Source organism: Dermacentor silvarum, chromosome 2 (genome assembly GCF_013339745.2).
Source record: "Dermacentor silvarum isolate Dsil-2018 chromosome 2, BIME_Dsil_1.4, whole genome shotgun sequence".
NCBI lineage: Eukaryota > Metazoa > Arthropoda > Arachnida > Ixodida > Ixodidae > Dermacentor > Dermacentor silvarum.
In genome coordinates, this window is record NC_051155.1 from 222,238,520 (window position 1) to 222,265,106 (window position 26,587).

Consider the following 26,587-nt stretch of genomic DNA (forward strand, 5'->3'; position numbering starts at 1 on the left):
ATGCAGGTACTGTAGCAATGAGTTAGCGCATTTATTGTCATTATGCAATGTGCGTAGTCCTCTGGAAAATTAAACGAGTTTGGCCTTCGTGACCATTTTGTGCCTGATATCCTGAGTTACCATGGGCATAGCCGCAGAAGGTGATGAATGTCCGCCATAGACCCATGTCAAGCAACTGAAGAATGAGCTGCCATTTTGGCTGTTGCAGAGGGCCTGATGCAGCTGCTGCAAGACCTGGGCAAGGCACGACTCTACCTGGGCCAGTACAGGTGTCGACAAGCCATCGAAGCGCTGGAAGCCCTGCAGCCCCACCAGTATTCCACGGGTTGGGTGCTTGCTGCTCTGGGCAGGGCGCATTTTGAGCTGGGGGAGTACGACAAGGCAAGCATTGATATTGCCTACTGACTGTGGGAAGACTGCCTTAGTTGCTTAGTGGTGTCTATTTGCTGCTTTGCTGTTATATTGGCTTCGCTGTTTTCAGCTGCATCTTCATAAAGAGGCATTGTTTTTTGCTTGAAATAACATGTGGCAGCGACTTGGGCAAGTGCTTAGAAGTTCTTGTATTGCAATTGGCCTCAAAAAACTTGACCCCTTAATGCCCAGTGTTGTGAACTCGAGACATACGAAACGTACGCAGAGTTCACAACGTGCAGAAATTCAAGGCTAGTTTTGGTCTTTGTGCGTAGTTCGTAGGCAGTGCTTTTCATTTTAGAACAATAAATTGAATGAACTAAAATTTGGCTGGAGTTGCGTTTAAGCTGTAGACTGCACAATTTGTTCATATCTGTCTGGAGTGTGCAGAATGGTTTCCGTGCAGCACAATTGAAGTTTCTGGTAGTTTGACATCACTGCACCATACCAGGCAGATGCTAAATGTCGCCCTGCATGCCTAGCTAGCAGGACCAAGCTTTCATGTTAGATCTCGGTGTTCTGCAGTGATATTGTTTGAAGAGGGCAAACGTGGATGGTTGCCCTGTTCTTTTTGTAGGCTGCCCGTGCCTTCGAGACTCTCAGGTCCATCGAGCCACACCGGCTACAGGGCCTGGAGTATTACAGCACAGCCTTGTGGCATCTGCAGAGGGAAGTGAGCCTCTCTGCTCTCGCTCAAGACATGATGGATCTGGACAAGACAGCGCCAGAGGTGCGTGATTGCCCCATGAGACTTGAGATTTGGTAGCTTCTTGATATGATGTAAGCAAAAGAGAAGGAACTTGTAGGGGAACAACTTCCTCTCTGGAGCTGCAGTTGAACTTTGTTTGATTGTAGTGTTTTACTTTGTGGTCTCATCGCTACGATACGCTCACAGCGCTCACACAGCGCTCACCGCCGCGTCCGCACCCGCTCCGCATGCCGACGCGCCGCTGGTATGGTAAGGAGGTATGGTGATGCTTTTTTAAAAATTATTATTAAAGGCGTACGAGGTCTGTTGCAAAAAATTGTTACATTTCTAATTTGACATTGCAATTAAACCATTTTTTTCCCCGTTTATGTACTGAGATTTGGGTGCACGTTAAGGGACCCAAGGCGGTCAAAATTGTTTGTCCCGCACTACGGCATGCCTCATAATCAGATTGAGGTTTTGGCACACAAAACCCCAGAATTTAATTAATAATATCATTTTTTCTATGCTTTCCTTGTTTTCATGGTTGTCAGTTTGATGTGGTTGTTAACTACTGTCATGCCTGTTGATCTCGGATGCATTGCTTCTCTCTCGCTGTGGTGTAGACATGCTGTGCGGCCGGCAACTGCTTCAGTCTGCAGAGGGAGCACGAGACAGCAGTGCGCTTCCTGCAGAGAGCAGTTCAGGCAGACCCGGACTTTGTCTATGCATACACGCTACTCGGCCATGAGTTGACAGCCATGGAAGAAATGGAGCAGGCCCTGTCTGCCTTCCGCAGTGCCATGTTGGTCAACCCTCGCCACTACAATGCCTGGTATGCCTGACAAGTGCAGTTTAAACCGATTCACCTGCCGACAGTTTCTTGAAGGGGATAATTATTCTTGTTTTTTTTTATTTAATGCGAAGCATTCTTTGCCTATGTTAGGTACTTTGAGTCTATCTATTTGTCTAGCTTCTTACGCCGTCATGATGCCACCATGGTTGTTTTTTTTAACCGCATATATATCTGGATATGCATGACATGACATAAATGACATGACATGCATGTTGTGATCTAGCCTCATAGGTCATGATGCTGTCATAGTCATCTCTTAAGTGGATGTCATCATGGCATGACATACATGTCGTGATGTCATCGTTTTGATTCTGTGGTCACACGGAGCCTTGCATAACACAGCCAATTGCTCATTTTACATAAACATGTTTGCCCATCTGGTAACTGAAGAGGCTCAAAGAATGTTAGATAGCCAGCCGCCTGCAAAAGGCTTTGCATAACATTGATTCCCGCAGTACACGGGATCTGCACAAGTTTCTTTTTGCCAGTAGTATAAAGAACTCATTTAGACTTTCTTGCACTCTGTTTGTTTCAATGAAACAATATTGATTTAGAAGTTTCGTGGTAATTGAAGCTACTGGGGTGTTTCACATTTGCCTGTCACGCAGCCTATTGTGGGTCACACGTTGTTGCAATGCCACAAAGTGCAGATGTTTCAGACAGCCTTGACTGCATGCTGCTGGAAATTATGCTGTGTGCAAATTCAGTTTGAAACTTTCTCTCGGCATGTGAGGTTTTGTAGTCTATCCAGTAAGTGCACAGAACAACTTGGCAGGTGCTTTGTAGCACTTGCCAGCCAGTCGGCCCCTTACCTCAATGCCACGTCCACAGCTTTCACACCGGGCCACACGCATAATCTTGAGCACAATGACCAATGGCAACTACTCGTACTTACGTCTGAGCTGCAAGCTTTCCATGACAGCTTATCATGCACCACCACGCTTTGCTGGCGGTGAATTATTCTCATGACTGCACTTGCAGTGTCACTAGGTCTAACCAGAACTATTTCATCACTGACCTAAACATGCAGTTTGGTGCAGAGTCAACATATTTTTACTTAACAGCACTCAAAAAGCCAATAAATGGCATTGCCAATCAAGGGGATACTGCAGGTGACAAACTGAAGAGCAGTTATACATTGTTCATGATTGCAATGCTTGTGACATTGCGAGCACAGATTGTGTTTGAAAAATTAAGCGAGAAGCCATGTGGTGTCTAAACTTTTGGTTATTGTTATTAATTGGTTTTGTGGAGCAAGTGGCAGTTTCCAAAAAATTGAGCAAGTCCGAAAATTTTGTCGATGGCTGTATCTTTTTCGTGTCCCACTAACATCTGCAAAGGCAAGCAGAGTCCCAAAGGAGAACTGCAGCATATGCCACCATTGCAAATGGAGTGGTAACAGCGTAGGCATGCGTAGATGAAGATAATTTTATTGCATCATTTAATCTGAAGGAATTTGTCTGTCAAGAATATTTGAACTTTGTCAGCACCTTGTATAACTTGCAGAGATGTGTGCGTTGCCCTTGTGTGTGACCATTGCTTTCTTCCTGTGCCTGTCCAGGTATGGAGCAGGTATGATCTACTACAAGCAGGAACAGTTTCATTTGGCAGAGCTGCACTTCAAGCGAGCACTACAAATCAACCCGCAGAGCTCTGTGCTTCTTTGCCACATTGCAGTGGTACGTCTCACGTGTGCCACTGTCTGCATTTGTGTTAGTGCAAAGTGTGTATGCTTGTGAACCTTATACAAGTGAGATGTGGGTGATGCTTATTGAAAAATTTAGGTAGTTCTTACATGTTCCCAACGCTGGCGTCTCATTGCATACGTTTTGAGGGTCAGCATATATTCACTGCAATAGATCGGTCGTGCTGTGCTAGGTTGATGTGGAAACGTGTATTCATGTGGTGCTGAATAGCCTTTGATGCAATACTTCGAGCACACTGTTTCGGCCGTTTTCTGGCAAGCGAATGCCATATTTTAGCATATACAACCTGCGCAAAAAAATTTGATGAATGGAAGCAAAAATGAAATGGGTAGTGTGTGTTAAAAGTGAAATTTGCCTTGATATGTGGCTTCATGCTTATGCCCAGTGCATTACTGTAAAGCCTTGCCTGAATGCAAAATTTGCATTCAAATTTGGCCCTGCATTGCCCTGAAGCTGCACCATGCTTCAACAGAGAGAGCAGCAGTGGAAGTGGTGATGACTAAACATACAAAGCAGATTGTTTTGAAGCTTTGCCTTGTGATCATTATTGGGCCAGGTTGCTTTAGCAAAGATTTGAAAGGTGTCATGTGCAGATTTTTCTGTTGGTTATGAGTAGAGGCGGGATCTTTAGGCATTAAAAAGCGCGTTTTAGGTGCCAAAAATAGGCAGGCAAAACAATGTTTTAGGCCTCCAACGTCGTAAATATAGGCACAATAAATTTTTACATAAATGCAAATAATTTCAAACGAAGACGTGCGCAGCCTATATCTACGATAGGAAAACAAGAAATGTTATTGTCTATGATGGCACAAAGGTGCCAGCAGTTGAACATAGCCGTGCAATTGTCCCATAATACTGCTGGACTAATGATGATGGTGGCTTCATTCAATAAGCACACTGCTCATATTCATGCTCAATGGCCACAGTACTCGAGCGTCGCATATAGTGAAACAGGCATGAAAAAGAATACTTGAAAGCTGGGCAAACAACAAAAACAGACACAACAAAAACAGACACATAACAAATGCAAGAGAGACTACGATTTATTAAGAAATTAGCATGTTCTTACATGAGGACTGTTAGGTACCACTCTTCGCAATTTCCTCATATACAATGACATCCCAATTGTACAGGCCAGACGTCCCAACACTGCCAAATACACTTCCGCCCATTTGAAGTGCACATGTTTGAAGAAATCTGTTTAGAGAGCACGCGGAACGTAGTCTAAGAATCACTGTGAAGATTGTGGAAACAATAGCAAACTACCACCATCTCCAGATTTTTGGATTCAAAATTGTGCGTCTTGTCACTGAGAATGATCTCGTAGGCTGAGAAGGAACGCCCGACGGCGGTGAACACCTTAAAGAGTAAATTACAAACAAAACAAAAGCCATGAAGAAAGGTAAAAAGAAGGACACCGACCAATAAAAGTTACAAAAAAAAAACAACAATAAAACAAAAGCCGCGTGCACATAACATTTTTCCTTCTTCTTTTGCTCTTCACTCTCCTTTTCCCTGACGGCTCTCCGCAGTTTCACATTTGCCAACCGCTCGCGCAATGTCAGCGCGGCGGCGTATGCTGGCCGGCGCGTCCCATTTCAATGGTGCTAGCAGTTGTTTTCCGGGAATTGGTAGAACTAAAGGACTATGTTGAACCCCATAGAGTTCCGAAAAGTCAGTGTTGCCCGGTAACATGAATAACGGTCTCTAACTGCACTCGAAAGAGAAACTTGAGGCTAAATAGTGTTAATATAGGCGCCGATATTGAAAATAGGCATTTATAAGCATTTAGGCACAAACGCCAAAATAGGCATTTATAGGCACTATAAAAACATTATAAAAGCCCTTCTTAACCTCTAATTCATGCTCATATATCAAAGTGGGGCGTTAGGAGCGCAAGGAACAAAAAAGGCATTTGCCTAAAATCCGGTCTCTAGTTATGAGTAGATATCTTTCCTGCTTTTCTGAGATTTGTAGTTGAAAACACAGATTAAATGCAGGGACGGGTTACACAGTCGAACCTGTTTATAACAAACTTGATAGTTCTGCGAAATGTGGTCGTTGTATGAGTAGTTCGTTGTATGTGAACTCTCCCTTCAACATGCACAAAAATGAACGATACTGAAGCTGGCGTTGGTAGTTAGATTCGACACCATTTTGGTCCGAAATTCGGATTTTCATTATCTTCATTTTTGTTTTTGGCTTCTACCAGCATTTAGGTGCAAGTTTCCGTTAAAAGCGTCATCTAAAGAACGAAATCCGGCATCATAGCTCTTTATAAACAGCGCCCAGCCGGTTTCGATCACTTGCCATTTCGAAACTACGAGCGCAGCTGCCACCATTTTTTTTTTTTTTCAAGAGCTTGTGATATATTTTACTATCAGTAGGGCATGAGTGGATTCTGCATGCAATGATGAACCCTTCTAGTCGGCTGGAAGTGTAAACTACTGCAGCATGCTGGCATTTTGCAGAGGTCTTGCCACTACGGCTGCAGCATCAGCCACACGTGCACCGAGAGTTGTGAAGTTACGTTTTCTATGTCACTTTGGCCGCAAAAGTATGAAGTTCGAAAGGGAGAAAGCCATCGCGAACCGCAATCTCTCGATAACGGCGTAGTAATTGCTGATTCCTTTTGACTTTGCATAGCTGTGCCACGTCGTGGCGTGTTCACACTAACTTGGACCGCATGAGTATTGACAGCAACAATAAGATAACGTGTGTTGCCACTGGTACAAATTGTCCAAATAGGCATAGTGCACACGTTGCCGCATGGTGCCGCATGGATAACTGCACAAGAACGAGAGTGCCGTTGTCATGGCCTTCAAGATTGCACTGGCACGCCTACCACGTATCTTGGAGCGCACCACAGCTGTACTGCCTAGCCGTGAAGCACACCTGAGATATGCCTTGAAAGCATGGTTACCCTGACATGATTGAAAGAGTCTTATGTCACAGTTTCTGAAATCCGAGTGCGGCCCTCGCTCGGGGGATGCACTGCTTTTTGCCCAGTTCAGTTGCGCTTCGGTTGCTCCGAAACTTTGCATGCGCCTTCCTTTTAATGTGATCAGGTTTGAAGTGTTAATTGTAATTGTACGGTGCTTTTGAAAATGTTCGTTATACAGTTAGTCCTCGGTATAACAAACTTGGTAAAATCGGCAATTTACTTCATAATATAAAAATTTTGTTATATTGGAACTTGATCTTTTGTAAGAAACTGCTGTCGCTGATGGATTTTCTTACATGCACTGCCACGGTTGCACTACCCCCACTTCCTCCCCCCCCCCTCCCCTCATGTGTACCACGAACTCAAGCCATCATCCTTGGCTCACCCTCGCACCCAAAGTGCACAGCGTGCGGGATGCTGTAGGATATTAATGCACTTGGACTTTTTACATAAAATGACGTCTTCGCTTCTGTGGTCTCTGTTAGTCGCACAGTGCCTGATTTGAGAGGTGCATTCGCAAGCAGCTACTTGAAATTCAATCATTTGACCATCTGTATCCGTGGAAGTTTTCATTTAATGTCTCGGTGTTCCTTCACAGCAGCAGTGAAATTTCGTTATATTCAAGTAGTGTATAAACACACTTCAAAACATACTTCAGTATATTGAGGTTCTAAATACATGGTGTTCTATACACAAGAAATAAAATGTTAAATACTAGTTATATCAAGAATTTTGTTATATTGAAGTTTGTTATATCGACGTTTAACTGGTATTGAGGTTGAAAGTACAGGAAAGCCTCTTTGATAAGATCCCATTACGTACGATTTCCCGGCACTAACGTTCGAGTTAGTGAACACAAAAAATTACCCAATGCAATTGCGCTTCTTTTTTTACCATTTCATACGTTCCCAGAAAACACGATCGTGTGGCACCACTGTTTAGTACAACGCCAAATTGCAATCGTATGATACATTTTCCTACCGCTAGATCCCATGTAAATGAGAAAAGGCGATAGGCATGTGTGATCGTAAAGAGTAGCTGCCCGCTGCAGCAGCTTGCCCGCAATACTCGACTGGCCATCTCGCATGAAAATGCCGGCGCACACTCAGCTTCCCATTCTGGTACCAGCAAATCGCCTCCCCGGTCGTCGCATGCTGTATTCACAGCTATCACCGCCAACCCTATTGTGATAACATCCTTACCTATCTGTTTCATAGCATGTGGGGCATAGTGCTTTTGGAAGCGTACAGCATGTATTTAATTGGTGATAACCCAAATGTGCTGCTGAATGCTACAGGTGGCGTGAAGTGAACTTCCTGTTTCGCTCTGGCGCCATCGTTTTCCGGCGCCACCCACCAGCTCGATTTTGCTTTGACTGCTGACCCAGGCCAAATTAGAGGAGCGCAAACATAAGCATTGCCGCAAAAACAATAATGAACGTCTCGGGCCGCTCAGGCCCCTCCAGCTAGCCCGTCCAGCTCAGCCTGCGTTGGCGTCTCAAGCTGCAACATTTCGCGCAACGCTTCACATTACATAGATGTCAACTGCAGTTGACTCTCATATTTTTTAGTGACTTCAGATCGTACGTTTTCTCGGTTAGTACGGTTTTCCTTGAGCTTTTTTTTTTTAAATTTCTGAAACGTATGAACGAGGTTCTACTGTACATAGTGTTCTATGGACAAAAAGTTGTAAATTAAATATTTCATTGCATTGAAGTTAGTTATCGAGGTTTAACTGTATCTGGACACAGTTTCCATAGGTAGGGTCAGAAAATCGTATGTGCAGTGAAATGTAATTGTTATAACTGCTAATTCCTTATATCCAGAATCGTTATAAGTGAGTTTGACTGTACATGCATAAATAGTCTCTCTATTTTTGAGCAGGATTGCCACATGATTTCTTTTTTTTTTTTCTGTTTTGCGCACAGGTGCAGCATTCCTTGAAGAGGACAGATGAGTCCATTCTGACTCTAAACAGGGCCATTTCGATGGAACCCAAAAATCCACTCTGCAAGTTTCAGCGAGCTACCATCTTTTTCTCGGTGGATCGCTACCAGGAGGCGCTCAAGGAGTTAGATGAGCTGAAGCAGCTTGTGCCCAAGGAGTCGCTAGTGTATTTCCTTAGTGGAAAGGTAACTATTGGCCAACTGGGGTGTCTTGTTACAAAGCTGATGACAGCCTGTTTCAATTGGCAATTTTTTTCGTGGCTTTTCTAATGATTCTCTCAAATTTTTGTCACTTCAGAGTGTATCTGCATCTAGTTGAAATAACAGCTTTGCTGTCAATTGTCATTGCACATAGAGAAGACAGAGCTTGAGTGTCAGACATAAAATCTAGCTTGCGTGCTCTGATTTTGTATTGATGTTAAGGATGTTAGGGTTATTTGTTCTTTTTTTTGCTCGACTCATGTTAATGTAGTTTGAGGGAAGGCAGATCAACAACCGACCATCTGCTACTCATTGAGGAAAATATTAGGGACACCTTCATATGAAAAGTACTTACAGTAAAAGCTTGTTAATTCGGATTTCACGGGACCGGGAAAAATGTCCGAATTATTCGAATGCCGAATTATCGAATGAACAGGAAAAACATTAAAACCAAGTTGGAGAAGCATACCTTTATTTACTGAAGTATTTTGCAATAGCCGTCTGCTTTTTTGCGTAGGTTCCAGCTGACATAACAATTTTTCTTAACTCTTCCAAGTGGCCAACAGCACGCAAACTGTCAGAAGTGCTCAGGCAAACGTCCTCCAATATCAAAAGCGCCTCCGTGAATTCTCGTGAGATGCGATGAGGTCGCGGCTGCACCTCCTCGCATGACTCTACGTCTGAATCATGGTCTTCCTGGGCGCCATGACATCATTAATAATTTCTTCATTGGTCAGGAGACTAGCCGGGGCGACACAATGATCAATTGCGATGTAGTCCTGAAGGGTCACATCTGTGGGAAGGACAGCATCGAAGGTCGGGCAGCCATCGTCGGTGGACTCTGCTCACACCTCGTCGGCTACTGCCGCATGCTCAGGCCTCACAAAACCGCTGTGCCGAAAACAGTTAGCGATGACTTGCGGAGGTGTATTTTTCCACACCTGGGCGATGATGTGCACTACGTTGAATGAGTCCACTTCATACAGCTTTCCAACTTCTGAGCATAAGATCATTCGCTGTAGCAGGTGCTTTCGGTACTTTGACATCACGTAGTGAATGATACCCTGGTTTATGGGCTGAAGGGCACATGTAGTGTTGGCGGCCAAAAAGCTACCTTGACGCTCTTCAGTTCGACTGTACAGTTATGCGCACTGCAGTTGTCAGCAATCATAATTATCTTGCGGTCCTTAGATGTGAAGTGTCAGTATAACTGGTGCAGCCAGCCTCGAAAAATGTCCGAGGTCATCCAAGCCTTCCTGTTCGCTCTGTACTCGACAGGAAGGCATTTGAGGTTTTTAAAACAACGTGGGCTTATGCGCCTTCCCAATACAACAAGTGGCAAGCACTCCGTGCCAGTCATATTGGCGGCAAGAAGCACAGTTATCCTGTGCTTGCACTTCTTGCCACCAATGCATGGGTCCCCTTTGAAAGTCACCGTCTTGTCGGGCAGAGCTCTGAAAAATAGAACAGTTTCGTCTGCATTGAACACATCACTTGGTTCATATGCGGCGACGTGTTCAAGCAGCTTCACATTTTTCCACTGGGTGGTCACGTTTTCGTCAACTGCTGGCTTTTTCGCCACACACACTTCTGAAGACGAGTTCGTGTCTCTCCCGAAACCTCGCGAACCACCCTTCTGAAGCTCTGAACGATTCAATGTTCATCATTGCAACGTACTTCTCACATTGTGCCATGATGAGAGGTCTGCTCAAAGGCATATGCGCGTTGCGACAGTCAGTAACCCATCGGAGCAAAGCTTCTTTGAGCTGGGGATGAGCTGCGGTTCACAACTGCTTTCTTGATGCATGAAACTTCTCGCTTTCAAAGGCTTGAAGAATCTGTTGTTCAGTTTTCACGTACGTTCCCAACGTGCTCCGCTTCACGTCTTACTTGCTCATAACGTGCTGTCGCGATTCGCCGTTTTTCAAAGCCTGCAAAATTTCCACCTTAGTCGCCAAGGTCTTGGCTTCGTACTTCTACCACTTTGCCGGCGTTGCCATCTCTGTAGCGCACGATGGTGGTGGCATGCAAAACAAGGTTACAACGAAAAAAAAAAAAAACTCTGCAAGAGATGATGCCGACTAGGCAACACAAGGGAAAATGGTGTCGAAGGCGCAGTGGAGCGAAGAAAGAAGATATCGACGTTCGGTGACACCGCGATCGCCCCCATTAATTTATGATGATGGCGATGCCTCTCAGGTTTCGGTTTCACTTCAGTGTTGCCAGCGCAGCTTTACCACACTTTCGTGTAGCGGCAGCCGTCAGCATTTGTCCGAATTAAGCGGTATGTGGCCGAATTCTGACAAATTAACGAAGGTTTGGTCCCATAGACTAACATGCACTTTGGCCGGGACCAATAGAGCCGTCCGAATTATCCGAATGTCCGAATTAACGGGTGTCGAATTAACGAGCTTTTACTGATCTGTATTTTTGGACATTGAGAAAGCATACGATACCACATGACACTTCAGAATTTTACGAGATTTCTCTGCCCTGGGTATCCGTGGTTACATATTGAACATTATTGAAAGCTACCTGTCTAATTGCACATTCCATGTAAGAGTGGGCAATACTTTGTCTGGACCATTCACACAAGAGGCTGGTGTGCCGCAAGGGGGTGAACTTAGTTGCACACTCTGCTGCAAAAAATGAATTCACTGGATGCATTCATTCCACGCACTATGTTTTATATTGTACATGTCGGTGATGTGCAGGCAGGCTTCAAATCATGCATTATGTTCCCACCAAATCACGCCCGATCTTTCCTTTTTGGGGTGAGAAGACATTTTGCAGCCAGTTATCATCTGTGACACAAGACATAAGCGTTGCCATTGGTTAGACGCCATTCAGGTGGTTGAGTTTCTCTAGCAGGTAGAGGCCATGATGAGTGAGAAGGTGACGTGGCTGTAAATTTCTACAGCAACGTCACCCTCAATGTGGTGTAGCGAGTACATGTGTCGTCTACTATAGCCGTGGCTGGCATTTGTGTAAACCTGTCCTAAACCTGTCCCAACGGGACAGGTTTACACAAAATTGAGTCACGCCTCATGGCTGCTGTCACGTCAGCCTTGAAGAGCGTTGACCAAGCAACACAGAAATCTTGTTACGAAAAATGGCTGAAACTTTCTTAAGTTGTAACACTTTTGCACTCTATGAAGATTCTGTTGACTCGTCACTGTCAAAGTAATGGTGAAGATGCTGTATTTCCAACAAACCTTCTACGGAGAACGAAGTTACAGTTTGGGGACACTGCAGAGCTCGTATGACCCTAGGTTGAAAGCGCTGTGCTACACTGAAGCAGACTAGAGGCGTTAGCTCAAAAACCATCTTTATCCAGCTGTGGAGAAGATCATTCTTCCACACAGTAGCAAAGAAACTAATGCCAGCTGCATGCCTTCGCTTGTGAGCAGGGATGTGGGGAATGTTCTTGGCACACTGGCCTTTACTAGCACGTCAAATGCAGACCCCCGACAACAACCACTAGAACAGGTTGAGGATTACCTTCACGTGCATTTGATGCCTCGTTCAGAGTACCTCGATCTCTGTTTTAGAAATATTGGGAAGTACCTGTTGTCAAAGATTGCTCAAAATTCACACAGATCTCAAGCTGAAGACTCATTTCAGCAACCACAAGTGCGGCAACCACAAGGAAGAAACTCCTCTTTGCAGAACACACAGATCTGCTTGTGTTCATTTACAGTAATAGCTCGTTAATGCAGCAGTGCACCATGGTCCTAGCAATGTCACCGTAGCAGCAGAGAATAAATTTTGTTAGAAAAATATAGAAACAAGTTTAGTTTATTGCCAGTTGCTTTGTCTTTCAAATAATTGGAAAAGTGTTAGTTCTGCTAGACAAATCCATTTTTATGTTGACATAATCAAGCGTTGACAGTTAACTCAATTTATATGTTTAATATTAATGTATACAATATTCGATTTTAAAATATTTGCTTTGATTCGAAAATATTAACACACTATCATTATTTGCTTCATATTTGTTCTGAAACAAAAAGAATCCCTATTCACACATTTCTAAGTACTCTGTATTAGTGTTCTTTTTTTTTTTTGTAATGTTCCAACTCGAAAAGTAGCAAGCGACTTCAGAAAGTCAAAGGAAAAACTACATGTTCTTAGTGAAACTGAAAGACCCTGGTTCTGGTTGTACAGGAAAAATTTTTTGCTCAGAATTTTGTGGCAACATTGTCTGATGACTGGGGCCCCTGTATCATCTGAAAATTGGAAGTTATATTAATAATCGAGTGAAAAAGCTGGTGCTTTACATTAATTTTAAAAAGCACCTTTAGCATAGTAGCCAAGCTGTTCTGTCTCTCACAAAAACGTTGCGTAAGCTTTGGCAAGATAAGAGCAATTTGATATGTTGGTGTGGCTATTCATCTTCAAGGTGCAATTACAGCTTCGTGTGCAGCAAATGGCCTTAAAAGCATAATCCCTACAAATTGAGAGATAGTATCTTGTGCGTGACATCAAGTTCTGGTTGTGCCTTTTACGCAGGTTCACAAGAAGTTGGGCAACACCCACCTAGCCCTGATGAACTTCTCGTGGGCAATGGACTTGGACCCCAAGGGTGCCAACAACCAGATAAAGGAGTCCATCGACAAGCGCTTCAGCCATGACGAAGAGGACATTACCGCTGTCCAGCAGCTATGTAAGTGCAGTTTCCTTCTTTATTTATTATTATTTTTTGCATGCCTTCCCATCTGTCTTTTGCCTAGAGCTTCACATTCAGCTTAAGCCAAGAATGCAGGAGAGGCTTTAAACTGTAATAAGCTAAATCGCTAGGCAACACCGCGATTCCAACCATGCGCGGGGCCCTCCTGCATGTACCACCTACGCCTTTGCATATCGAGAAAGCGCACTGAGGATTGTGCCAAGGGTTGCGCCACCGCGGCTCGGCTTGCCTGCTGGCTGTGCTTTCCATGCCCACTGCCGCTTTGCCTCATGCAAGAGCGCGCGAGATGTTAGTTGTTGCTCTGCATTTCAAGCTGTCTCTCTTCTCCGAATTTATACAGTCGCCGACCTATTTTTCGGACTTCGCGGGGACCAAAAAATAGTCTGAAAAATCGAACAGTCCGAAAAACTCGTTCACCCTAAAAAAGAAAATGTATTAGGCTTAGAGTTGCATAAAAAAATCTTTATTAATGTCTTGCCTCATACTACGCTTGGAGGCCATCAGATTTGCTTGGATTTGCGCAAAACTGACGTCGTCTCTGCATACAGTCGACAAGGATGTCACTGCATTGGAGATCTCCGATAGCGAAGATTGCCATGGAGATCGAAGAAACGAGCCATGTTACTTCGCACGTGGCCTCCGCGATCAGCTCCGGGCGTCGCATTTGGCGCGTAGCCCAGCGGAGAAGTGTAATCTAGCTAACCCCATAACGGCTCGGCAATGGCGCGCTGCCGGAGCTGATCGCGGAGGCCACGCTTCGCACCACTTGGCTCTCGCGAAGGCACAGGAGGCGGCGCCGATCACACAAATGCGAAGCTGCGCGCGTCTCCCAGGTGCACACACCATGTGCAAAATAGCACCCGAACTTTAAAGAAAATAAATAAAAATAAAAAACGGATTTCGCAAAGTTATTATGACAACAGTGCTAACTGAAAAAAGCTGGAAAACGAGAAAGTGTCGTCCCCTAGAGAGTTTTATCAGCTAAAGAAAAATGGGCATGGCATCTGAGACGGGAGAATGGCACGTGCTTGCGTCTCCGAATCTTGGAGGCTATAGAGCGGGCCACTGAAAGCCAAGCCTGGGCAAGTTGACGGAAAATCCAACCTGGCGGCCTCCAAGAATAGGTAGCGTGGCTTGGAACGAGTGATTTAGTCCAGAAAATCGAACTTTGGGGCCTAAATTCGTCCGAAAAATCGTTGGCGAAAAAGCATTAGCTCTATGGGAACCCTGATGGTGCATTTATGAAGTCCGGAATATCCAACAAGCCCAAATTTTTTAATTCCAAAAAATCCGTCGACGACTGTAACACATTTAGCACTTGTTGGTGCCACATCAATGTGGTTGCGCCATATTAATCACTACCTTGAGCAAGGCAGTTGGATCTGTGTTGCTGGTATGTCAAGCGAGGGGTCTTCGCAGTTGCCTGGTTGACCACAGCACTGTGCATGACAGGCTTTGCCATGTTCAATTGTGTCAGGAATTTCTGAAGTGCCACTTGTCCAATAGCCTTGGTGGCCTGGAGGATGTCACCGTTCTTGCTGACATTTACAGAGACGAGTAAATTGTGCCGTGTGACGAGTAAAGCCATGTGGGCATCCGCTTCCATGCATTGTTTCCTGTTTATTTTGGGCTTCACTTCAAGTTTGAGTCGTTATATGTAAATATATTTCCTTTTTCTGAGAGGATGAAAGACTCCCCTCGCATTATCTACTTGCCATGGCAACCACTATCTACTTGAGGTGACATTGCTCTGCTATTATTGTTTCATAGATTTGTTCATGCGGTTGGTCTGTCATTACCAAACCTGAAAAAAAGCATCCTCGACGTCTCAACGGCTGCATAATACCTTTATTTACACCCGAGTTTATGGCAATACAGTCGACTCTCGATAATTCGAACTCGAAGGGGCCCGGAAATTTGTTCGAATTAAAAGAGGTTAGAATTAAACAAAGGACGTATTTTTGAAGTATTCGAGCACCATAGCACGATGCATGAACGGTGTGAGTCGTGAAATATCGTGCCCACGCCGGCCAACGCTCGGTTCCCGATAACAGCAGCAGACGAAACTTCAGCGAGCGGACGGCGCCGGATGGCGACGAGCAGGCGCGCGCGGAGACCGTCGAAGGTGAGGGAGGAGGGCGGCAGGGAAGCGGATTTGGCCTCGCCAACTCCGCCGCTTCGGTGGCTCCCCTCGCCCTCTCTCTCAGCTCCCTCGCAGCTCCCTCCCCTTCGACTGTCTTCGTGCGCGCCCGCCGCCGGTACAGCCGGCCGGTGCAGATTATCCTGCACCCTGAAGTTTCGTTTTCTGCCGTTATCGGGAAGCGAGCGTTTGCCGGCGTGGGGGTGCCGGCGCCGCTGGTCCAGCCAGCCTGGCGCCAGCTTGACCCGCTCCCTGAAGTTTGGTTGTCTGTCGTTAACGGGAAGCGAGCGTTTGCCGGCGTGGGCAGTTTCGTTGGCCGGACTGGGCCTCTGCCGCTGCATTAAGGGGTCTCTCCTAAGCTTTTGCTCTATGGCGGTGTCGGAGCAATGCCGGTCGGAGGCGCCGCCGCGTTATTTGGCGCGCTGCTGAGAGCATTTTTGGTCCTCGGTATGTTCGAATTAACCGTCGCAAATGCTTTTGCGTTTGAATTACCGAGCGTTTTCGCTTATTGAAATACACATAACTTTGACGGGACCACAGCGTCAGTTCGAATAAACTGGCAGTTTGAATTAAGCGTGTTCGAATTAACGAGATTCGACTGTACATACGCATTGAATTTTTCAACTTAGCCTCCGATAACCTCGCATTCCATAAGCGATACGTTTTATGGAACGTTCTCCCAGACGACGTTGCCTCCCAATCAAAACACAGTGTATTTATTTCCTGATCTTCTAATCGAACATTTTTTTTCCACTTCAGCCGTATAGCACATTTTTGCTTTCTTGTCTCGCCTGAATTTTTCTGCGAGCTTGCTAAACATTTTTGTTGATCATTTGGATTATGTAGACGTGCAAGTGGTGGCGTCAATGCCATGTGATGTGATCGCCGTAATACGACATTTCGCTACCTGTGCTTTTTTGGCTGTTTCTGTTTATTTTTGTGCTATAGTATTTATGTTATATTTACGTTGTTGATATTTTCCTTGTTGTACTAATGCCTTTTTAATGCTTATATGACTATGTACATCCCCCCTTACCCAATACCTTCTTGAAGGCCTGTAAAGTACTGTAAGTAAATAAATAAATAAATATTCATGGCCACATTATTTGCATGCAAATACGGTAATATGCTACCCTTTCCCTGAGACGTTACATATATCACAGCAAAACTGTTAAATTATAATTGCATAACACCTGCCTATGAATGCTGGTATGTTTTATCTGAAGCAAAGGCGTAGCGAAAGACATTGATTTCAGAAATGAAAACTTGGAACGTGGAACTAGCTATGTGTTGATATCTGACACTAGGCATTTCAATTACTTGAAGACAAACTGGGTTAAGTAAACATTTACAATAAACTGAAAAGTTATGGATCTTAGTCTAATTTCTTTAAAGGGAGTCTGTTACATGTTCAAAAGATGCTGCAGAGTAAATCATTGTAGGACTGTGCGTAGGACACTAGGCATACATAGGATGCTCATGTGTGCTTATTTTATCACGTCTGCAGTTAGACTACAAATGCATCCTAAATTAAAAAATATAGGCTCCCTCAACATCAACATAAGGAAACCATGAGAATTTGTCTTTGTGGACTTAGCTTAATTATAGAGGTGTACTTAAATATATGAGGAACTACATAAAGGTACCACAATAGTTTAGCTTATCAGAGAATTTGTGTCAACAAAGAGTGCCCTTAAGAAAGTCTACTGTACAGTCGGCGTCGAAAGTTCATGGACCACAGGATCTGAGAGAAAAGCTGAATATTTTTACAGCCAAGGCTTGCAGGCTGGTGTTCGGATTTCCAGCCTGTACTGGTAATATGCAAACAACATATGGTCGTGCAGTTTTACTGACTGCATTCCCAAACTGCTTGGAAACTCAATGTTTGCTTGGATCCCACAGTTTGTCAACTTTTGACTCCGATTGTGCGTGATTAGTGTATCTTTAATGAATTCCAATGTAAGTAGTTAGCGGGGCAGTGTGTTTTGTCCTCTTTTGACTTGCTCCCTCAGTGTTGTGCGAACGCAAGTAGTTACCTCGTCAAATCTTGCTCTTTCAGCGGTTGACGACTCTGGGAGCATCGAGTCGAATCCCATAGATCCGGAATCCTCGCATGGGAGCTCCGTGGCAGACTTGAACGACATGCAACTTCAGTCAATGGAAAGTGATGAAGGATTCTAGTGCCATACGTGCCAGCAGTGGGCATGAGAAACTGCGCTGCGCGTTGCTTCTTGGCAGTGTCTGTGAGAGACTTTTGAGGGTGAACATTTGAACGAAAGAGATGAGACTGGGCGGTTTTACTGAGAAACTGTGCCGTTGCGTTGTAATTCACATCGTTTGCCAAGGACCTCATCCTGTGAATTCAGTTGATGTGAGTTCCTTAAGGAGTGTTTTCTCACATGGGCATGACTTTGTTTTAATTAAGTTGTTTAGGTTGGTTGCATCCTTTTCTGTGTGCGTGTACATTGTGTGTGTGTGTGTGCCTGCGTGCAATGTTTGCCCCTCTTTGCTATGGCATTTTGAAAAAGCCAGGTGTAATATTTGCTCACACCCGCCCATAGTTCAGTGCTCGCCTTGCAGGCAATGTCGTAATGTGGAGTTATGGCACCACGCCATTGTAGGATTCTCCTGGTGCATTTGACTTTTTTTTTTTTCTCATGAAAAAGCAAAACAACAAAATATTATGTTGAACTAAGATGGAAGAGATTAGTAGTGAGAACATACTTGTAAGCTTTGAAATCACAGCCATCGTACCTTAAGCTGGATACATTCATATTTGACACAAAATTTGATATTTAGTACTTCTGCCGAGTTAGACCTTAATTTGTCTTTTGGAAGCTTCAATCTGCAAAATATCTAATCTACCTTTCTCATAGAAAAAGAATCTTATGCCACATAGACCACATATCCAGCAGTCTTATATGATCATTTGTGTTTTCAATATGATCTCGTATATTAATGTGAGATTTTTCGATGCAGGAGTTAAGGGACATGTAGGCTTCTTTAGACTGGATGTGATAGTTGCATTCCTCTGTAAATTGCTTTGTGTTGCAAAACTGAAGCACACACTAAGCCCTGTACACTTTGCATATGCAACATGAGTGTTCGCATTCTCCTGGAAACTTTCTTCCGCAAGCGATTGCAATAGATAAATTAAAAATTCCTGACTGTCAGTGCCCTCTGCTTTTGTGTGGCAGAACTGTCTGTTTACATTAGCAACAAAACACTGTTGTGCTATGGGCTATCTGGTTTGTCACTTTCATTCTTCGGCTGACTTGCATGAACGTGACCTTAATTTTTTGAGATCTTTGCATTTCAGTTTTATTTGGCACCCGATTAGATGTAACTCTTGGTACATCTGTCGCAGGAAAGCGCAGTGACCTTAGATGTCTTACTAAATTTCTGCATTGGCCTTTCTCAAGTGACAATGTTTCCGGCATTTCTGGAGCTTTCTTTGTTTTTAATAGTTGGTTTGTCGTCATTATGTTGAGTATCTTAAGGAGCACTTATGTACGGTAAGCATTTCTCATTTTCAAGCAGTGCCTTTTAAGCAGAGGCTGGCAGTTCTCAGTAATTTCACAATGGTTATGCACCAGAAAGTTATTTTTTCCCTATTTGCTTTATGTGGACAAGCTTGTGGTCTAACGCAGACCATCATACACTGCAGCAAGCACATGTGTTGCCATTGCATGCTTTAGCTAAGACCTGGCACATTTGGTGCTTCATTTTGTTTTTAGAAAAGTTAGCAGAGCATGTAGCAGGTGTGCACCACCAGGCACAAACACTCTAGTTTAAGCAATGCCAGGCTCCAGCCCGGGACTAGCATTGCATTGGTGATGTGACTTTGGACCATGCATCTTCACTACACTGTTTTTTTTTCTCTCCATTTTTCAGTTTCAGACTCGCTGCCAACATTGTTTGGGTTGCGGAGTAGTAAGAGTTGCAAATACACTTACACCTGGATATAACGAAATTGACAAATTACCGAAAAACTTCGTTTTAAAGAAGATTTCGTTATATGCAGGCTTGGCACGAAAATTCGGAAAAGAAACACTTACCGTATTTACTCGATTCTAATGCGCCCTCGATTGTAACGCGCACCCATTTTCCGTGACCAAAAGAGAGGGGAAAAAATCCTTTACAGTACTGCGCACCTCATGCTTTCACACAGAAATACATTTATCGCTCAAGATTTACTCCCAATACACTAAAGTTGCGATGAACAAAAAAGTCCCAGTTTCGCCCGAAAGGTGGAAGCATCGATTGCGACAGCAAATTAGCAGACAGCTATATGAAGTAAGGATAGTAGTTTTATCGGCCGTATAAACTTGTAAACATTCGCTGTTTAACTAAATTGGTAGACTAATGCCTAAGCACACATACTACAGCACATAGTCGAAGCTACGGGAGCTAGGCTCAAAGTGCGTAGGAGGCAGCTATATTGAAATGTCGATGGCGATATGGTAGTGCAAATTTAGGATCGTACTCGATTCTAACGCGCAGGCAATTTTTGGACCCGTTTTATCAACATCAGCAACATCACTGGAAAAGCAGAGTGCCAGCTTGGCGGGCTAGGCCAGCTGCAGCAAGCGGCGGGATCAGGTTTGAATGAAGGGAGGGGGTAAAGGTCATGCTCGCAGCGGCAAGATCACCAGGTTGAGGGATGCAGGCCCTCCTTGCGCACGCACGCACACGTGCACTTGCTCTCGCCTCACAGTCGCCGTGCGCCGCCGCCACCGCTTCGCATTCTGTCGTGGCAGAGAAGGTGCTTCCGGTTGCTGCTCGCGCAAAAATGACAAAATTTGGGGCAAAATCTCCAGGTTGTCGGCTGGGAAAATTCGTTATTTCGAGGGGGTCTCCCGCTTCCACTTCGTTATGTAGAGGTCTCAAATACATGTGCTTCTATGGAGTAACGGCGGGGAATAGAAAAACTTCTTTATATCCAGGAATTCATTATATGGCGGTTCGTTATAAGCAGGTTTAACTGTAGTCCGTAGGTCTGTAGGTTAGACACAGAGGGCAGGGGTGCAACAGCTGTGCCAATTGCGCCATTTTGATACAATTTCGTATTTTTGCGCTGAGCTGCGGCAAAACCGTGATAAATGTCGAAATTGTGCCACGCTGTGCCAAAACGCCTGACCAGCCGTGAAATTTCTCGGTTACAATGACATTGCGATGGCTTCTTTAACGGACTGTGGGACTCTCGTAACGCCTTTGCTTGCCGTGAAGCGTAAGAAATCCAGGCTGACCGACTTCTGGAAATAAAACTTCCGGTGGGCGCAAGCTTGCCGACTTTGTCATAAATATGCAATGAAATTGAGGTAATTCAAACTGCTTCATTGCGACGGTGCATGTGTTGCGAAGTGAGTGTTTCGCGATCGGCCGGGCACGCACTTTTAGTTAGGCGTCGACCGCAATGCACGAAAAATGCTGTAACTGCGGCGCGAAATGCATTCTCTCGTAAAGTTGACTCTTCATTGACCGCCTTTAGTACGTCTCAACCGTTGCCCCCACGCCATCGCAAAGATTTCCTGGACGATGGTTTTGGTTTTGTTCGCGGTTTTCGTTCGCCCGTATTACACTGTACCCGTATTCTGCGGGCTATAACTTGCACCTTTGTATAAGTTGCACCCTCCTAAGAATGCCTCCTTAAAGCGGCAGTTCTTCCGAAAAAAAAAAGTATATAAATCGTACTGGTGTAGAAGACGCACCTGTTCGTTCGGTATACAATTTTAAAAAATTAGTAATGTTTCACTCTGTGAACGCGGGTCACGTGCAAGCATATGGGTGTCATTCCTACATAATTTCAATAGCAATGATAAGGCACACGGGGCGCATTTCTGCATTCTTGGCCGCTGCAATGTTCCGTATAAAGTCCAAAGGCGATAACATCGTCTTCGTGCGCCGTATGCCGTATATGCGAGTGAAAGCGTGCGACGGTGAGCCGAATCGCGCACATAGTAGTGCGGGAATCGTATTGCGGGAGGGTATCGCGGGAGGGAGGGGGTACGCTTGTACTCTGGTAGCAACTGTGGAGTTTGCGCAGCGATGCGCGCCACATCTTGAAAGCAATCTGTTAGATGCAACAACTTCGGGGTACAGTTGATTGGCAAGTCGGCCTGCCGCCCCTTGCATTGCTGCTCCGTCCTCGCACGACGTGCGGGAACTTGATAGCGCGCACAGAACCCATAGCAATTAAGTAGCAGAGGAGGTCAACGGGGGGGCGTGCTTTGCGTGGCCATAGCCTCCAATCCGATTTTGACGGCAATTTTGCCGGGGAAAGATACGTACACAAGTCGCACCGGTGTATAAGACGCACCGGCGAAAAATTCAGAAAGAAACCACGACCTTTACACCGGAAAATACGGTATTACATACTAATTTCGCGTCAACAAAGTTCCGCCACAACGAAATTTTTTGCTTGTCCTGTGATTTTTGTTGTAGCGGTACTCGACTGTGTGTTTTTGTGTATATATATATATATATATATATATATATATATATATATATACACATACATACACATAGTCGACTCTTGTTACAATGGACCCTAATAATCCGACAAAAAATGACGTTTTATCCGAAGTCCATAGTATCCGAAACTGGAGGCCACCGCCAGAACACCAAAAGATTGTCAAACAGTCAGTGCATGTTTCGACTACCGCCGGAATGTCGCAATACGTCAGAAAAAAAGAAAAGAAAACGAAAAGGAACCACTCACGAAGTGGTTCCATGTGTACGCATGTGTACTTTCCACATGTTTGGCAGAAAAAGTTGTGTGCAGTGCACTGCTGGGGCGCGATCGAGGTCGTCGTTCGGAGCACGCGTTCAATTTCGCCAGGCGCGGCCTAAGTCAACCGTGCACGGTGAAGCTGAACGCGCGCTCTGAACGGCACGCTCCTGCCATTACCTACGCTGCTAATGTGAATTGCCGTATATACTCCCAGAAGTCCAACGCAAAGTTGGGTGGTGCGTTTATTATGCAGGGTAAATTTTAGGGTGTTTTATGATTAAGTGTTCTTTGTAAAACTGCTCCAAATTTGGGATTTACTGCTCCGAAACAGAGGGGTTTTTTTCCCCTTAACCTGCTCCAAATTTGGATTTTCCTGCTCCAAAAATTGCTCCAAATCCTATTTTGGCTGTTTCGCCACTGAGAGGGGAGAACTGGATGACATGCTTTGTCCAGTTCAGGGCATTGTGGTTAAGCCCATGTACTACATCGATCGCACTTGTAAGAAAAAAGCAGTGCATTTGCCACTTAAGTGTAATGTGTGCAAGGTCGTTTGCGTCTGAAGACTACTACGCATTTGAAGAAGTTAGAACAGTGTTTCATCATTAATGTACTACTGTTGTCCATAAGGAAACTAAAATTTCCCAGAAATGCTGGAAACATTGCCTCAAAGGAAAAAAAAAAATAAGCGAAGCCACTGACATTTCTGTTGCTCTTGTTCTCCACAGTGCTGCCACGATAATTTCATTGCAAAAAAAGAGTCCGCAAGGATGTAGCTTGTATTCACGTTTACCTACATGGACTCTGCCTTGTCATGCTGTCATCTAGCTCAATTTAGAAGTGAAGAGCCGGTGTTAGCCACATGTAGTTCAACAATGTTTGATATTTGTTGTACTACTCGACCTGCTTATGCTAATGCTGCCTTTCTATGGGATGCCTCCTCAGCACACCATGAAGAATATTGCTATCTATTTGTAGCTGCTTTTTTCTGATGTCGATCTGACATACCAAGCAGTCTTGCATGGTTTGCATGCAGAAAGTGGTTCATTGTTGAAGAGAAGGCACGAGCACGGGTCACATGCAACTTTTCATGTATATGTGTTTTGGAGGTGCCCGATTGCATATTTGCAAACTATACCCTGTACATGCACTGCCTGTGGAGATGACTTCAACAGCAATTATCTTAGCATAGATCATCTTGGGGCCTTATTTAAATGGTACCATAGCTTCTCTAGGAGGCATGTTATTATTATTAAGGGTAGGAAAGCAGCTTAGAATAAAGAAAGCATGAAAGTAAGGAAAGTACACATGCAATAATACGAAAAAAAATAAATAAATCAGGTGTATGCTCAAACAACCAGCCTAGCTGTTTCAAATGGGATGGCTTACAGTAAGCCAACGAGGTTAATGTTTTTGATGCTGGTGGTGCACATGTAAATGGGTGCGTTTGCCATGTAATGATTCATGTGGCTGAATCAGTTGAATGTGCCAAAGTGTCCAGTTTGTTTGTTTGTGGTGGGCTTAACATTGGGAACACGACTAACAGTTTGCAACATTTCAACACCCAACATCATGATGGATAGCTTTTAACTATTAATAGAATGCTAGAATAGCTGTTGCAATTATCTGCACTAGCAATGGTTGGATGAGGTATGGTTTGTCAATATGCCACTTCACGTTACTGCAGAAAATGTGCAGTAGGAGGCATTGGCTTCGGTCTATGCGCCTGCGTACCTTGTCAACACTGCTTCTGCTGCCTGCTATGGCTGGAGCTCTGCCCAAGTTTGGACCAGGCATGTTCGTGCTTGTTTTAACAGTGAACTTCATTCTACATTGTAATGTCTTTTTACTGCTTTACCGTGTGGTGTGGTTCGACACAAACTTGGAGAATGAGAATTATAAGAGCATGGACTAAGGAAAACCTCTTTTTTTGTTTGCATTTATAGTTCTATTGCGAGGCTGACCCTATTGGTCGTTACTGTACTGCCAGTAGAACTTCTGATTGCCGTTAGTGTTGCATTACAAAAGTGACACACTTCCATGTGAAAAGCGAGTTAGCATTTTTCTTCATCTTTTTTCTACATTTTCAAATTAGAAAACGCATCATGTGAAGCCAGATAAGCTGCAGTTTTTTGACGTTCTTATAAATGGGCGGGAAGGCATTTTGGAAGTCACTTTTTTGAGGAGATGGAAGTCATTTTAGAGTGGCAGATAGCTGACAGTGACTGTATAGCGCGTGTTCATGTGGTGAAAATAGTGCCCCTTTCCTTGGCCAAGATGCAATGCGCCTGTCGAAATTTACATAGGATATATTGTATAGCTCGTGTACATATATTTTTGCAGGTCATCGCTCCTTTATATTTTTTTCTTCTCATTAATTGTTTCTTGAAAAATATTCAGAGTGCACGCTCTGTTGGCAACCTAAGTTCTTTTCCACCTTACATGTTGCCTCTAGCATAATTGTCACTTGAATGATGTTTTTACAATGATTCCTTCAGACTTGCCTCCTTTATTTTTTTCTGCATATTGTTTTACTTTGTTTAGGAAATGAAGTCAAACAGTTCTTGTATGTTTGCTAGGACGCATATATTTTTATCTGTATATAAGCTTAATAAAAAGATGTAGTAAAACCAAGCCTTCTGTCATTTATTATAAAGCATGTTTTTGTAGTAGCGGAGTGCACACATTTGGGCAGAACTATGGTTTTGGCTGCTTGATTAGTTAAAGACTATCAAAATGTACATTCGTTGGTGCACACTTTGTGCTTGATTTGTTAAGTCTGGTTAGTGTGCATTTTCATCCGGTTAAAAATTCTAGTTTTGACACCTCTGCAGCCTGTCCCAGAGATTTTTCTTATCACAGCCTCTTTCCTGAACTGGCTTAGCTTAGTGGCAAAGTGAGTCTTGCCCGAAAGGCAGACCATTGACAGCGGAAAGTATAAGACAACTACACGGAGTAACATTTGCAGTTTTATCGATCGAATAAATTTCGGTAAACATACGCCTACTAATTAAATTAACAAGCATGGTGTCACGCGTGCGCATTCAAACGAACAGATCTCGCTCGATGACTCGATACGCTGGCGTGATGAGGGGAGCAAACGCTTTGGCTGCCTCTCGCTTCAGTGCATCTCCGAAACTTGATATTACGCAACCTCCAACACTAGGCACATGGGAAGACAGCGCATGCGCAATCGCCAACCATCTCGGCTTGCCTTTGCACACGATGGATATTCCCTACAAGATAGGGCGCGGGTAGAGTTGCTGTATATGCTAGGGAGCATGCTAGGGAGCATATACAGTAACTCTAGGCACGGGCAGACATGCGCATCCACAACCGGGCAATATGCGTAGTGCGCCGCCTCTAGAGGCGCCACTGATGGCCATCTGGCGGGCTGTTTAGAAAGCACGCTTGGGTGCAATAACAGACGACAACCCTTTGCAGCACCGATGGCTGAAGTTCGCGGCTGTAATTTCTACTTTGTTCGCATGCCAGACTGCGTCTGCGATGACAGCTGCAGGAAAGGCGCGGACCTCTATGAGAGCGGACGTGTACACGATGTTACCGGAGTTTGGGACAAGCCAGTGTGCATATGGGGCAGGTGCGCTCCGCAGGCAAGCGTAACGAAACCCAGTTAAGGAGCGGAGCTTGTGTTAAGTAGTCATTTCGTTTTGTTAACTATTGCAATGTCTCGATCGTTTTTTTTTTTCGTTTTTTTTTTCGTTTTTTTTTCTACCCTTGCCACATACTGTTTTTTTTTTTTGCTTATAATAGGCACACGTCGTTGGTGCAGACATTTATCTCGTGCGACCCTGCGCGGCACGATGTAAGGCACACATTGTGGTGATCTTGTTACCGCTGAATACACTAGACATCGCCGAATAACCGCCGTGAAAATAGCCTCATGAAGAGCAATTGTGAAATTAATGGAAATGCGCACCATCGTCAAAGAGGTTGCCAAAGGCACAGGTGAATAGAATCGCGAGTCGCAATTCGCAATTCACTTGGTTTATTTTGGGCGTGGGATTGGAGAGCGGCGTCCACCTAACGTCGAGTCCACTGATTCTAAAACTTCCTTTTCTTGATTGAGTTACATAGTAAGCTTCATGGCGCATTTCAGCGTGCCAACAGGAGCACTCGGAACCATTTGGAACGAGCTCTCGCGATGGCTCTCCGACATGAGTTGGACTGCCCGACAGGTGTGAACTCACTCTTGCGAGTGCTTTGTTCGAGCCGTTTCCCAAAGATTAGGAAGCGCTGTCAGTGAATTGCCGTT

At 44.5% G+C, this 26,587-nt stretch overlaps 1 protein-coding gene across 2 annotated transcripts in view; it reads left to right on the forward strand.

The window, feature by feature from the left end:
• The window catches only part of LOC119442707 (cell division cycle protein 27 homolog), a 44,359-nt gene extending 19,414 nt beyond the window's left edge, over positions 1-24,945 (forward strand). For both annotated transcript variants that reach the window (XM_037707674.2, XM_037707675.2), the window contains exons 10-16: positions 209-381; positions 989-1,141; positions 1,726-1,934; positions 3,517-3,634; positions 8,533-8,736; positions 13,264-13,417; positions 17,641-24,945. In XM_037707674.2, coding sequence (XP_037563602.1) covers positions 209-381; positions 989-1,141; positions 1,726-1,934; positions 3,517-3,634; positions 8,533-8,736; positions 13,264-13,417; positions 17,641-17,762 — 1,133 coding nt within the window. In that variant the 3' untranslated portion in view covers positions 17,763-24,945. The remainder of the gene's footprint in view (positions 1-208; positions 382-988; positions 1,142-1,725; positions 1,935-3,516; positions 3,635-8,532; positions 8,737-13,263; positions 13,418-17,640) is intronic.
• The last annotated feature ends 1,642 nt before the right edge of the window (positions 24,946-26,587 follow it).